Genomic DNA, 12,018 nt, shown 5'->3' on the forward strand with positions numbered 1-12,018 from the left:
TTTTCAGCTTTTTGTTCAAAATGTTGTTTATTTCTTTATTTATGAAACTTACCCACATTCAAGTGTTTAAAAAAGAATGCATGAAGCTAGAATAAAATGTTTCTGTTTACAAGCAGATACTCTGTTCTTTCTTTTGATATTTTGTATGTTCAGATATTCATATTATAATAACAAAATTATATTCAAAACAAATGAATACCTAATAGGGACATAGTAGTATACTTAAAGTATGACGTAAAGTTCACTTTAAAAAATGTACGAGTATACTTCCAGTATAAAACTACTAGACTAGTGGTTTACTGAGACTATACTTCAAAGTGTACTACAAATGCTACTACAAGTATTTAATTAGTAAACTATCAGTATAAATATGTTCACTTTTAGAATAATTGTAGTACAAACTAAAAACATTAATGTAAACTAGTTGTGTACTCAAAGTTTACTACTGTTACACTTAAAGTATACTTAAAAGTATACTTTTATATACTAGAAAGTGGGCCAATTTAGTCTACTAGTCCACTGATATTTGTATACTTACTACATAAAGTATACTTAAAAATATACTTGAACTTTACTTAAATATACTTAATAAAATAAACTTGAAGTATACTACTTTTTGGAAAGGGTAGCCTACTATAGCCTACAGTATGCAGCATTATTTCTTTTTTTAGAACACTGGTCATATCTGCTATTTTGATTAAATGTCATAAATACCAAACACTAACGCTGGCAGAGACTCTTTTTGATAATGTTTTATGATGACTAATATCTTGTCATCTTGTATTTACACACATACATCTAATAATTATAGTAAATAGTAATGTGTTTAACATTACAATATTAAATACAATATCGTCTCTAATGTTAGTTTCTGTGACGTGTCGATTATAGCAGAATTTCAAAATCAATTTTAAGGTTATAAAAACAATAAAAAATCATGTTTACAGTTACAATTTGTGCACTTATAAAGGATGCTTATGAGGTAACACAAATGAATGCTGAAAATATGAAACCGTCACATTGTTTTAAGAGTGTGTCTTTGGAAATTATACATTTTTTAAATTTAAGCTTGAAAAATGCTCTATTGCAAAAATGCGGCTGATTTCTTCAACAGGCTAGAAATGGCCTCTTAATAGTTCACTGAAGGTGCAGAAGGACATGGATTGTAGCTTGGTGGAGGTTCAGAAAGACCTGGATCACAACTTAGTGGAGGGGCAGAAGGACTTGGATCATAGATTGGTGGCGGTGCTGAAGAACTTGGGTTGTAGTTCACTGGATGTGTAGGATATGGATGGTATTTTGGTGGAGGCTCTAAAGGACTCGGATCATAGTTTGGTGGAGGTGCAAAAGGGCCTGGTAGCACAATACTGTTGTCAGTCATATAAGGCACATCTCGGTTTATGTAACTGACTGCAACATGTCTTGACTTGAAAGAGACAGAGAACACAACAAAAATAGAACATTAAAAATAGATAATTATTGTGTTGCATTCATTATTGCATGTAAATCTAAAGGGGATGTAGTGACACCTAGTGCCAGTTAGTTAACCAACAGAATGCAAATGAGGCTGCTTCTATCGAAAATGCAGCTAAATAATCATAAGGATGAGAAATAAAAAGTGCCTCTTTCTGTGTGAATGAAAGTGCTGATTTGTAAATATAATATACAGTTCTTTCTGCATTGCCACATTTGGAAATAAATTATTATAAAATCGACTGTGGTTAACTTGTCATATAATTAATTTTTAAATAAACAACCCCTTATATCATTGTTGGTTCAATCAGTTGCTTAAGAGTAAAACAATCATTAAATGTTATTGTCTTTATGTCAGACTGCTTTTGTGAGTTTATGCAAGCTCATCTGATTCATTGAAAAAATATCTTTCAAAAGAAGAGCTAAGGCTGACTTTGCTTTATCCTATGTCTTAAGAAGGCTTATAATATATAGCAAGCATGGACACATGGACTACATTTATGTTTTTTTTGTTGTTGTCATTTTGCAGAGTGAAAGAGCCAGTCCTCATTCATCTTCATTATGTGTTCCACGGAAGAAAAATAGGGGTTTGGAATGGCATGAGGGTAAGTAAATAATGACAAAAGTATTTATTTATTTTTTTTTCAGTTTTAAGTAAGATCTTTGAACTGAATGTATTTACCTTCATCCTGCAGCAGTCACAGGAAGACGAGGTAACTATAACAGAGATGATGAAGACCAGAGCATCACAGAAAACCAAGAGAATTAGAGTCACACCCTGAGTGAGTACACAGACATTAGACATTATAACCTAAAACACATTTTATTATTAGTTATAAATATTTCTCTTTAAGAAGCTGACAGAAACTGATATAAACATTATAAAGGACAGATTAGTGTGGAGCTTAAATAAATAGGCTACAACTAAAACAGTGTTTATAGTTGATAGTATTAGCATTTTGTCTGGTAAAAATGTTTTAATTTTGTAAGAATGAAAGCAGGACATCTATACACTTACATCACTGTCAAGGCAGTGAAATGGGATGTAAATAGCAGCTGCTATGGCACTGAAACAGTTTAGAAATTGTGAGATTCTGACCTGAAATGGGAACAATGGGAAAGATGTAATGCATTACAATCTACTAAAAAGTTAAATAATTTTTATTAGATATTCAGACTAACCCGGCATGTGTTACGTGTATATGCAGCTGACACCGTCACAGATCCGGTTAAAATCGACTGAAGATAATGAATATTATTCAGCATATGTTCATAGCACAATGCTGTTATAGAAATCAAATACTTACAATTAAACATGACCAGAGGAGATATAAAAATCCAGTCCAGATTGTTAAGATTAACATTGTTATACCTATTGATATTTCCAAAACCTGTAAAATATAAAACAAGACAGTATCTGTTTCCTCATTTCCCCTCAAATTAAAATGAAAAATTCAAGTGGGTCAGTTTGGTTTACCCCCAGAATCTTTGGCCTGATCTTCAGGAATTTAGACACCACACGCTGGTCAAAAGGTGACACTGACTGCTGCGGAAAGCTGGTCACATCATCACGTCTAGGCATCTTTAAATGTGCTGAAAGAAAAATGTTTTGGGATGGGAATTGTAAGAAACTAATGTTTTAAATGAATGTACTCTGCAAATATACTAATATTTGTTCTAAATTTTTAACCCCACAGAAGTTAAAAGCATGCTTTTCTATTTACTATCAAAAAGGAAGAGGAACCAAATGTTTCTGTGCACATTCTCACAGCAGAAAATCAGGATTTACTGGAAGAGTTGTTCAGACGACACATCACAAGGTAAGCAAAAAGTGTTGGCAATGACTGATTTAGATTTTTTTTTTTTTTTAAACACAACTTAAAAGGGCAATCTAAAGATAATGGCACAGGAGACTGCATTATTTTCTAGTCCAAGCAAAGTTTGGAATGAAGATGTTCACTTGAGCCTGCCAGTCACAACACATAAGATCTGGATGAACTTATAAAACAACCATCTACACAGTATATTTCTGCAATAACCACACTAAGTACACACTGAACACATAAAGAGGATTTATACACACAATAGTTTGCGATAGTATTTTGTTCTGACTGCTTATTCTAGCTTTTACCTAACCCACAAACACAGAAAGACAGACAACAAATGTTCAGAATACTTACACTAAGTAATACATTTTCAGCTCCCAAATTAAAATCCATTTAGTATGTGAAGATATAGTACTTAATTCTGAGGAAATGAGTAAGTATTGTTGTAGAGTATGTCAGGACTGCTCAGACTGAAAGACTCACCTCCACAAAATATGAAGAGAATTATTCTTAAACGTCACACTGTTTTAAGATGGAAACATAGCATTATACTTATTATACATTATACTTGTTGATCTTAAGGCTTTTAGAGTCACGAGGGTCAACTCAAAAGATTTTAAAAGCAGTAATTGTTTAATATTTGTTATTAGCATGGCACAAGGAAGTAAGGATCGAGTTTATCGCTGTTAACCTGCTGTGTCAGGATGGCCGAGTGGTTAAGGTGCCAGACTCAACTGACATTGGGACATCTGGTCTCCGAGAGGAGCTCGTGGGTTCGAATCCCACTTCTGACACAATGCTTTTTCAGTGACAGGACTAGATGTACCAGCTTCAGTTTAGAATGTAAGTAAATAATAGAGCCATTTCAACATCAAGATGTGTAAGACTGATGTGAAAAGTGACTCAGACAGTGCTACACCCACTATTCCAGTCTGTTAAGGAGCATATTGTGGTCACAAATATCAAATGCAACACTGAGATCTAGCAATACCAATGCTAGCGTCAGCATTTAGGTGAATATTATTTAATATGCTAATCAGTGCTGTCCCTGTGCTGTAATTTGTTTGGAAACCAGACTGGAAGTTGTCCGAATAGGCAGTTGATTCAACTGTAAACCTTCCCGATTACATTGCCAATTGTGATAAGTCTATAGATTTTCAAAACTGAGTTATCCAGGTTGCTGTTCTTTAGAAGAGGCCTAACAACTCCAGTTTTTAAAGACCTTGGGAAAATGCCAGAAAGAAGTTAGGTATTTACTATTACTAATAGGTCAGACTCCAGACAACTAAACACTTTTAAAAAAGGATGTGGGTAAAGTGTTAAGACAGTCGCCTCGAAGTTAGCCTAGTGACTGTAATAATCAGTGATATTAGTGGTTATGCATAGTTGTGCAAATATACTAATATCAGTTCCAATTTATTAACCCTACAGAAGTTAAAAGCATGCTTTTTTTTTTTTTTACTGTCAACCAAGAGGAAGAGGAACCAAATGTCACTGTGCACATTGTCACAGCTGAAAATCAGGATTTACTGGAAGAGTTGCTCAGACGACACATCACAAGGTACTCAAACAGTATTGCCAAAGACAGCTGATCTATATTTCAGGGTTTTTTTCAATGCAACTTAAAAGTACAACCTAAAGATAATGGCACAGGAGATGTCACTATTTTCTGCTGGTCCAAACAAAGTTTGGAATGAAGATGTTCACTTGACCCTGCCAGTCACAACACATACGATCTGGATGATCTTATAAAACAACCATCTACTCAGTATATTTCTGCAATAACCACACTAAGTACACACTAAACACATAAAGAGGATTTATAAACAATAGTTTGCAATGGTATTTTGCTATACTAGCTGCTAATTCCAGCTTTTACCTAACCCACAAACACAGAGAGACAGATGATAAATGTGCAGAATACTTACACTAAGTAACAAATTTTCAGCCCCCAGTTTAAAATCCATTCAGATTAGTAGTATGTGAAGATGTGAAAAGATTGAGTCATTTTCATTTCATATTTCAATTTGTTTTCCTAGTAAGAAGAAGTCGTGCTACTCTCAAGACTCCACCTCCACAAAATATGATGAGAATGATTCTTAAACATCACATGTAAACATTGGGCGAATTCTGGTTATACAGATAGGATTTTATAGGGTAGGAACAAATATTCTAAATGTTAGATGTTTTTGAAGAGTCTTGCTGATGTTGAGTCATTTTGAGTCAAAAGGGTCAACTCAAAAAAGTTAGTATGGCACATTAAGCAATGATCATGTGCATTGCTGTTCTACGACAGTGTCAGAAAAGCTGAGTGGTTAAGGCTTAACATAAGACTTAACATCTTATGTTGAGATTTCTGGTGATGTGGGTTCAATTCCCACTTCTGATAAGATTTTTGGAGTGACGGGACTAGATTACCCAGCTTCAGTATCAGAATAAATAATCAACAAATGATTAATAAATAGGTGAGTGATAAATAAGTGATTCAACATCATAATGAAAAATGCAATTTTAAACATCAAGATCAATGTAAAATCTGATCACCGTAATAGTTTTCTTGTTAAAATACAATACAGGGAGCCTAACTTAAATGCCTTTATTTAAATTATAATAATATGTAATTAAATAGTTAAATGTTGGAATAAAAACACAGAATAATGTAATGTGACATTATATTAAAAGACCTTTATCCAACTACTGTAGCCCATATGAAAGGACAATGCATGCAGATAACTTCTCAGCCACTAGGAGGTGTTGCAGTACAAGGATAGAAAAGATTATTGCATTCTCAGCTTGGCATCAGTTCCGTGAAGTATCTGGTGAAAAAACGATAATTAAAATTATTAATAAATAATCGAGTCGATATCAGCCATAATGTGAAAAAAAGAAATTACTATTTTAATTGTAATATCCAAATATTTAAAAATTCCAATCTGTCTCGTCAGATGTCTTTTTGTTTTTGTCTTTTTCAAAGCTTTTTTCATAATCATTGATATTAGTAGTCATGCATAGTTGTGCCTAAAAGTTTTTAATTTTTTTAAATACAACAAAACTTTTATCTATTACTCCATCAATAACAATAAATAAAGAAATAAATGGTCATATACTTTGGGACAAGAACACTTTAGCATTTGAGCCTTGTTTCGTTCAGTCCTCATTTGCCACACCAAAGGACAAATTTAGAAAGAATTGTTGACAAAAAGAAATAGTGACCAGTTACAGCTGCGATATGCAATATTATGGACCTTCATTAGGCGTTAAACAATTCTTCAGTGGGGAGCTAAAGTAAAACTGAATGATGATGCAACAGAAAATATTGACTTAAAGTTCAAAACTACAATATACTATGATACGTTTAGGGTCTGCAAACAGTTTGAGTTAATGTTTGAAAACGTTAGAGCACCTAAAATAGTATATATATATATATATATATATATATATATATATATATATATATATATAATATAAACAATATGTATATATAAACATTTCCTTAGGCTATAAGTAGCAATATGTGTTATTTGTCATCCACTTTATTATTTACAACTACTAGGATGATCTGATTAGCATAATGCAATAACGTTTTTAAATGAAAGTTATTATAAACTTTCTATATTCCCTGCTGAAAAAAAAAACAATAGAACCCTGCCAAAAACACAATAGAAAATTTAATGGTTTTAATGGTTATAATGGGAATTGTATTGGTTTTAATGGAAACTGTAATGGTGTCTACTGGTATGTGATGGATTCTATTGGTGGGATGTTAAATGCCCAGAACACACTACAAAAAGGAATTTTGTAATGGTTTTACTGGAAAAAGCTAATTGTTTATAATGGTATTTTAATGGAAACCATTGGAATTTCTGTGATGGTTTCTATTGGGCTTCTATTGTTGTTGTTTTTTTAGCAGGGTTGTGTCTCTGAGTTTGCTAGGAGTCAAGGTAGTGGTCAGTCTGTAAAGGTTAACGACCCCCTGCTGTACAATTGTCTGCTTGGTCTGTTGAGAGGCTGGATAGTTTTGACATCCCTTTTTGTTTACTGTTATCTCTCTCTCACGCATTCTACAACACATTAGGCCTAAAAAACCCCCCAAAATGCGTCTTTCAGAACTTTCAGTTTTCCACACGTTCATCCTCACCGCGAGTTGTTTCTTTTCCTCTGGTGGATTTTGCAGGTCAACCAATAGTCAATCAACTCTTCCGCTCCTCATTAATATTCATATACGAGCGTCATTCCGGCGATGTGATTGGCTAGAAAAAAAGCCGGTCGCTCGAGAGTGAGCGGATGAAGTCAACTGTCAATCTCCAAAAGGGCGGGATTTGCCAAGCCCAGATATATGTAAAAATACCGTTCACACGCTCTCAGTGGCTGTGACACGAGCGAAGGGGCTTTTCGAAATATCATATTCAAATCAGCCTCCGGCAAGGGACGGAAGAAGTGCACAGTTTGAACAAATGGAGGAAGATAGCACTGAACAGATGAAACCCCTCCTAACCACAGTAAGCACAAAGTTATTTGTCGTTGTCTCTTCAGATTTGAGTTGTTGCGGGAGCGTGGAGCGTTTCTACGCGCGTTCATTTCAAAGAAAGAAAAGGGACGGGGATGAGGGAAATGGATGCGGACTGCTTTAAAGCATCTCTTCCTCTGGGCTGTTAATGGCCCAGGAGCATCCACGTTGTCTTAGTGGACTTCATAGGTGTTTGTTTTGAGATTGTATGGCTGTGGAAATGTACTTTCATTGTTTTGGGGTGAGCACGCTTCTGCCAGGAAGTGTCGTTTGGATCGTTGCGTCACAATAACGGAGAAAGACGAGCGCAGTAGACTATGAATCTCTCTCTCTCGGGCACAAAACATACACGTTATAACTTTTGTTTAATGTTTTATTGTCTTTCCTCAAAAGAATGTTCCTTTCTGATGCAGTTTTGATAAACTATATAAACGTTAAAGTAAGAGTTTGGTGTTTATTCTGTCTTTATGTAGGCTACTTTAGTATTTAGCTGGTATGATTTGCTATTTAAAAACAGAAATTGTGTCTACAGTTTGTATGTAACTGTTACCATTATATTTTCCTATTTTAAATTTTTAATAAAAGTCATAATGACATCCTTTCAGGACACTTGACATTGAAATCCACTCATTTTTATCACTTATTTTTGTGAGTGGGAGACTATCTTAAAATGTCAACTTTGTTAACATGATTTTGTTTAGTAAACAATTGATTATTCTCTCTCTTTCTATTATTATTTCATCGGTATGTGTGCCCTTTCGTCTGTCCCTCTCTTTCATTCCTCAGAAGCTTAATTTCCATGTAGTCATAACGACTTCAGTAAATATTTCCTTTCCTTAACAAATCATTTGCGCTGTCAATAGATACTAACATCCTTAATGCGTTTTCAAAGCTTGTGTATATTTACATACGAACAGTACTACATCATCTACAAGTAACAATAACCGTAACAGCTATTGAGTAAAGATGTAGTATGAATATTGCTCACTTAATATATAAGCTTACACTTTTTTCATGAGTAAGTACATAGTAAGCTTGTAAATTCAGTAGAATAATTTTAAATGGAAAACTAAATAACAGTAAGCAGTGGCTGACAGTCTGTGTCTCATAATAACATCCAAAATTCAATGGATTTGACTAATCATCAGTACATAGGAGAAACAGACAATGAACGGCTAAGATGGTATTACATTCAGAGCATCAGCTGTGTTTTTGCATGATATTTTGCTTGATTTGCAACATCTGAGAAAATGCAAAGGTATGTATGATTGTATGATTGTTTTATTTACATTCAAGTTAGCGGGATGAATATTGTTACTTTTGATTTTATCTTTTCAAAGCAGAACATAAGGGCTTGTGTTTTCATATAAACAGTAACCAGTGTGTCCTTGCTATGCTGATTCCCCCATATACAGTGTATTACTGATACAGAAGTATCAGAAGTTAATGTTGTCAGAACCTCAAGATAACAATCTCTATATTGCTACTTGCTACTCTCTTTCCACAATTGCCAGTTTGTTTATGGAAGCTTATTTTTGCCACGGAATAGAAACTACAAAAGGTAATTCTGAGAAAGAAAGAATTTTGAGATATATAAATTAAGAATTGTGGAATATAAATTTGCAATTCTGAGAAGAAAAGTCAGTATTGTGAAATATAAAATCACAATTGTGAGGAACAAAGTCAGGATTTTTACCTTTTATTCATTTTTTTATTTATTTATGTAATCTCAGACTTATGAGAAAAAAGTCAGAATTGTGTTATATACATAGCATAAGTATTGGGACAGTTGAACATAAGGCAGATATAAAAGATTAAAAGCTATTATTTAGTTGCAGATCCCTTGCGCACTCACAGCAGTGAGTCTGTGACCCATAAACATCACCAGACTCTTGGTCTCATCCTTTGAAATACTTTTCCCAGCCTAGGCAATATGGTTTTGTACCCTTCTATATTTATTCTGCTACTGTCATCATACATTAAGTCATCAGTAAAGTTGAGAGGGCCTGTTCCAGAGACAGCCATGCATGCCCATGCCATGACACCATCTCCACCATGCTTTACAGATGAGGCTGTATGCTTGGGATCATTGCAGTTTCCTTTTTTGTCATTTTCACAGCTTTTATGATTTGTCTGTCATCAACTATTGTTGTTTTCTCAGCCGATCAGGTAGTTGTTGGTTGCTGGTGTCGCTGGTGGTTTCCAAACTCTTGATTTCTCCATGCCCTTTGTTTTTGCTATAGCTCTAATTGACTTCCTCTTTTCTTTTATCATCCAAATTGCTTGCTTTTGTCTCAAAGTCAGCTCCCTCATCTTCATCCTGGTTTGTGTGTGTCATCATCGAATGCAAGATTCAGAATGCAGAAGTAATGGATATAACTGATACGACACATTCCCTGCTTTTAATATCTGAAGAATTAATGCAACAGGGCACAGCTGATCACTTAGAAAGACCCGTGAGGCAACTATTCCAATACTTATGCTCACATCAGATAGAGGGATGAAACTCTAAAAGTGCTGAACTTCTTAGCTGGAAAAACATCTATGTGTTGAATCACCCAATAATAAAATGTGACATTCTGTAGTTTTGTCTCATATTCATCATTTAATCATATTTGTAAATGTCTTGACTCCACAGCCAACAGAGCAATTTTGTCTTTACTGTTCCAATACTTTTGGAGGGCACTGTATATTTAGAATTCTGAGTGGGAAAAGTCATAGTTGTTTTATATTGTTATATGAATTCTGAAAAAAGTCAGAATTCTGAATTAAAACATCACAGATACCATTTTTATTTCTTTTTATTCTATTTTTATTCCGTGGCAAAATAAGCTTTCATACATGTTGGTGCAGGTACACTGAAAAAACGGTGTAGAAGGTTGTTAGTAAATTTCTCTATTAATTACAAAGACATGGCCACTAACATTGAATCTTCAATTTATTTACAGCTTCAAAAAATGTTAACAGTGTATGTTGTCAATATTATGTAATGCTGTTTAAGGTCCAAATGGCAAATCCGAGTCTGAGACTGGAATCCAGATGAGGAAATGGATGTGGGTTATTGCATAAGTATGTATATTGTTTAGATGTCACTAAACAAAGTTAGTGTTCTATTTATCTGAAAATGTTGCAAATGGCTAGTTCCTGTTACGTAACAAAGAGCCTTGTTGTGATTTCCACCTGTTGCTTACTTTACTGCTATTCATCACTCGGGTGTCTTCAGGACAATGATGCTCCTCTGTTCTCTGCCGTCACTCTGTCGGGGTATTGGTGATGAGGGAAGATTTCATGGTTCGTTGAGTGTGCGGTATCGTAACGTTACAGCACTGGTTCAGATGGTAGATTAGACAGGAAGTTTGTCATTGTTCTCTGGCTGGAGGATCAGCAGCTCTCGGGGGTGCCGGGACCCAGCAGACAATGCTGTTGATAAAGCCACAGAGGGCACAGCCGTAAGCTCAGCAGGTTTGGAGTAGTTGGGGACAGTAGTATGAGGTGCTGTGACCTGTCAGCGTGCAATAGTAAACACAGTTGCTCTGTTACAACTAATTCGCAACAAGTCTTTCTGGTCCCACTTGTTGACAACTGTTGAGAGTGATTCTTTGAAAATGCAGTTCATTAACTCCGTATTGATCAGCCGTAATGTTGGCACAATATGTGCATTAACTAGGTCTAGAGGGAATCTGGAAACATTTCATTTTGAGGGAGAATCTGCAGAATGGATTTAAATGGAGCTGAGAATGCTGCATTTTTATTTGTATAAAGAATATTTATAGTGTCACCAAAATAGTTAATAAATGAGCAGAGAAGGGGTGGGATTTTTTTATCCAGATTTTGTACATTTTTGTAAACATCTATTCACGGATAAAAATAGTCAAAGCATTTATTCAGAGGTTGGTTTTTTTGTGCATTTTTGCGTCATAAAATATCAGTCAAATATCAGTAATCTTAGATGAGGGTTTAAAACTGTTCATCAGTCTGTTTGCCAATGATTAGTATTAGCTTAATCTATTTCATGTTTTTATGGTTTTATCTGGGAAAATGATTTACAATTGTGCATTACTTTTAGTTTTATTGTCACAAATGGCTGCAAATTGTTATTAAATGATCATAGAACCTTAATAACTAAAATGTTTAATAAATGAGCACGGGAGGAGTGAAATTATTATGTATTTTTAAAAATGACTTTCTGATCGTATGTAAAAATAGTTTGTC

At 34.4% G+C, this 12,018-nt stretch overlaps 2 protein-coding genes and 1 non-coding gene across 3 annotated transcripts in view; 2 read left to right on the plus strand and 1 right to left on the minus strand.

Annotated features, from left to right (window-relative positions):
• Positions 1 to 42: 42 nt before the first annotated feature.
• LOC131521841 (uncharacterized) lies at positions 43 to 5,311 on the minus strand. Its single transcript, XM_058746936.1, has 7 exons — positions 5,228 to 5,311; positions 2,951 to 3,066; positions 2,781 to 2,864; positions 2,656 to 2,712; positions 2,492 to 2,572; positions 2,156 to 2,251; positions 43 to 1,426 (listed from the first exon to the last, which is right to left on the minus strand). Exons 2-7 carry the CDS (start codon positions 3,053 to 3,055, stop codon positions 1,130 to 1,132), a joined length of 720 nt encoding a protein of 239 aa, XP_058602919.1. The 5' UTR covers positions 3,056 to 3,066; positions 5,228 to 5,311; the 3' UTR covers positions 43 to 1,129.
• trnal-caa (transfer RNA leucine (anticodon CAA)) lies at positions 3,998 to 4,093 on the plus strand. Its single transcript is given in 2 exon segments — positions 3,998 to 4,034; positions 4,047 to 4,093. It is a non-coding gene; the product is annotated as a tRNA-Leu (tRNA).
• A 2,342-nt stretch (positions 5,312 to 7,653) lies between the features above and the next one.
• The window catches only part of slc4a7 (solute carrier family 4 member 7), a 51,035-nt gene continuing 46,670 nt past the window's right edge, over positions 7,654 to 12,018 (plus strand). Inside the window, exon 1 of the mRNA XM_058747763.1 lies at positions 7,654 to 7,798. Coding sequence (XP_058603746.1) covers positions 7,754 to 7,798 — 45 coding nt within the window. The 5' untranslated portion in view covers positions 7,654 to 7,753. The remainder of the gene's footprint in view (positions 7,799 to 12,018) is intronic.

Source organism: Onychostoma macrolepis, chromosome 16 (genome assembly GCF_012432095.1).
Source record: "Onychostoma macrolepis isolate SWU-2019 chromosome 16, ASM1243209v1, whole genome shotgun sequence".
Taxonomy (NCBI): Eukaryota; Metazoa; Chordata; class Actinopteri; order Cypriniformes; family Cyprinidae; genus Onychostoma; species Onychostoma macrolepis.

Bases quoted from the DNA above. Each gene is read 5' to 3' on its own strand.
- LOC131521841 (XM_058746936.1), bottom strand. From the start codon at position 3,055: ATGCCTAGACGTGATGATGTGACCAGCTTTCCGCAGCAGTCAGTGTCA. The intron at 2,713-2,780 runs GTAAGTATTTGA...CATTATCTTCAG, and splicing joins TCCTCTGGTCATGTTTAATT to TCGATTTTAACCGGATCTGT. The intron at 2,252-2,491 runs GTAAGTGTATAG...GTACTCACTCAG, and splicing joins TTCACTGCCTTGACAGTGAT to GGTGTGACTCTAATTCTCTT.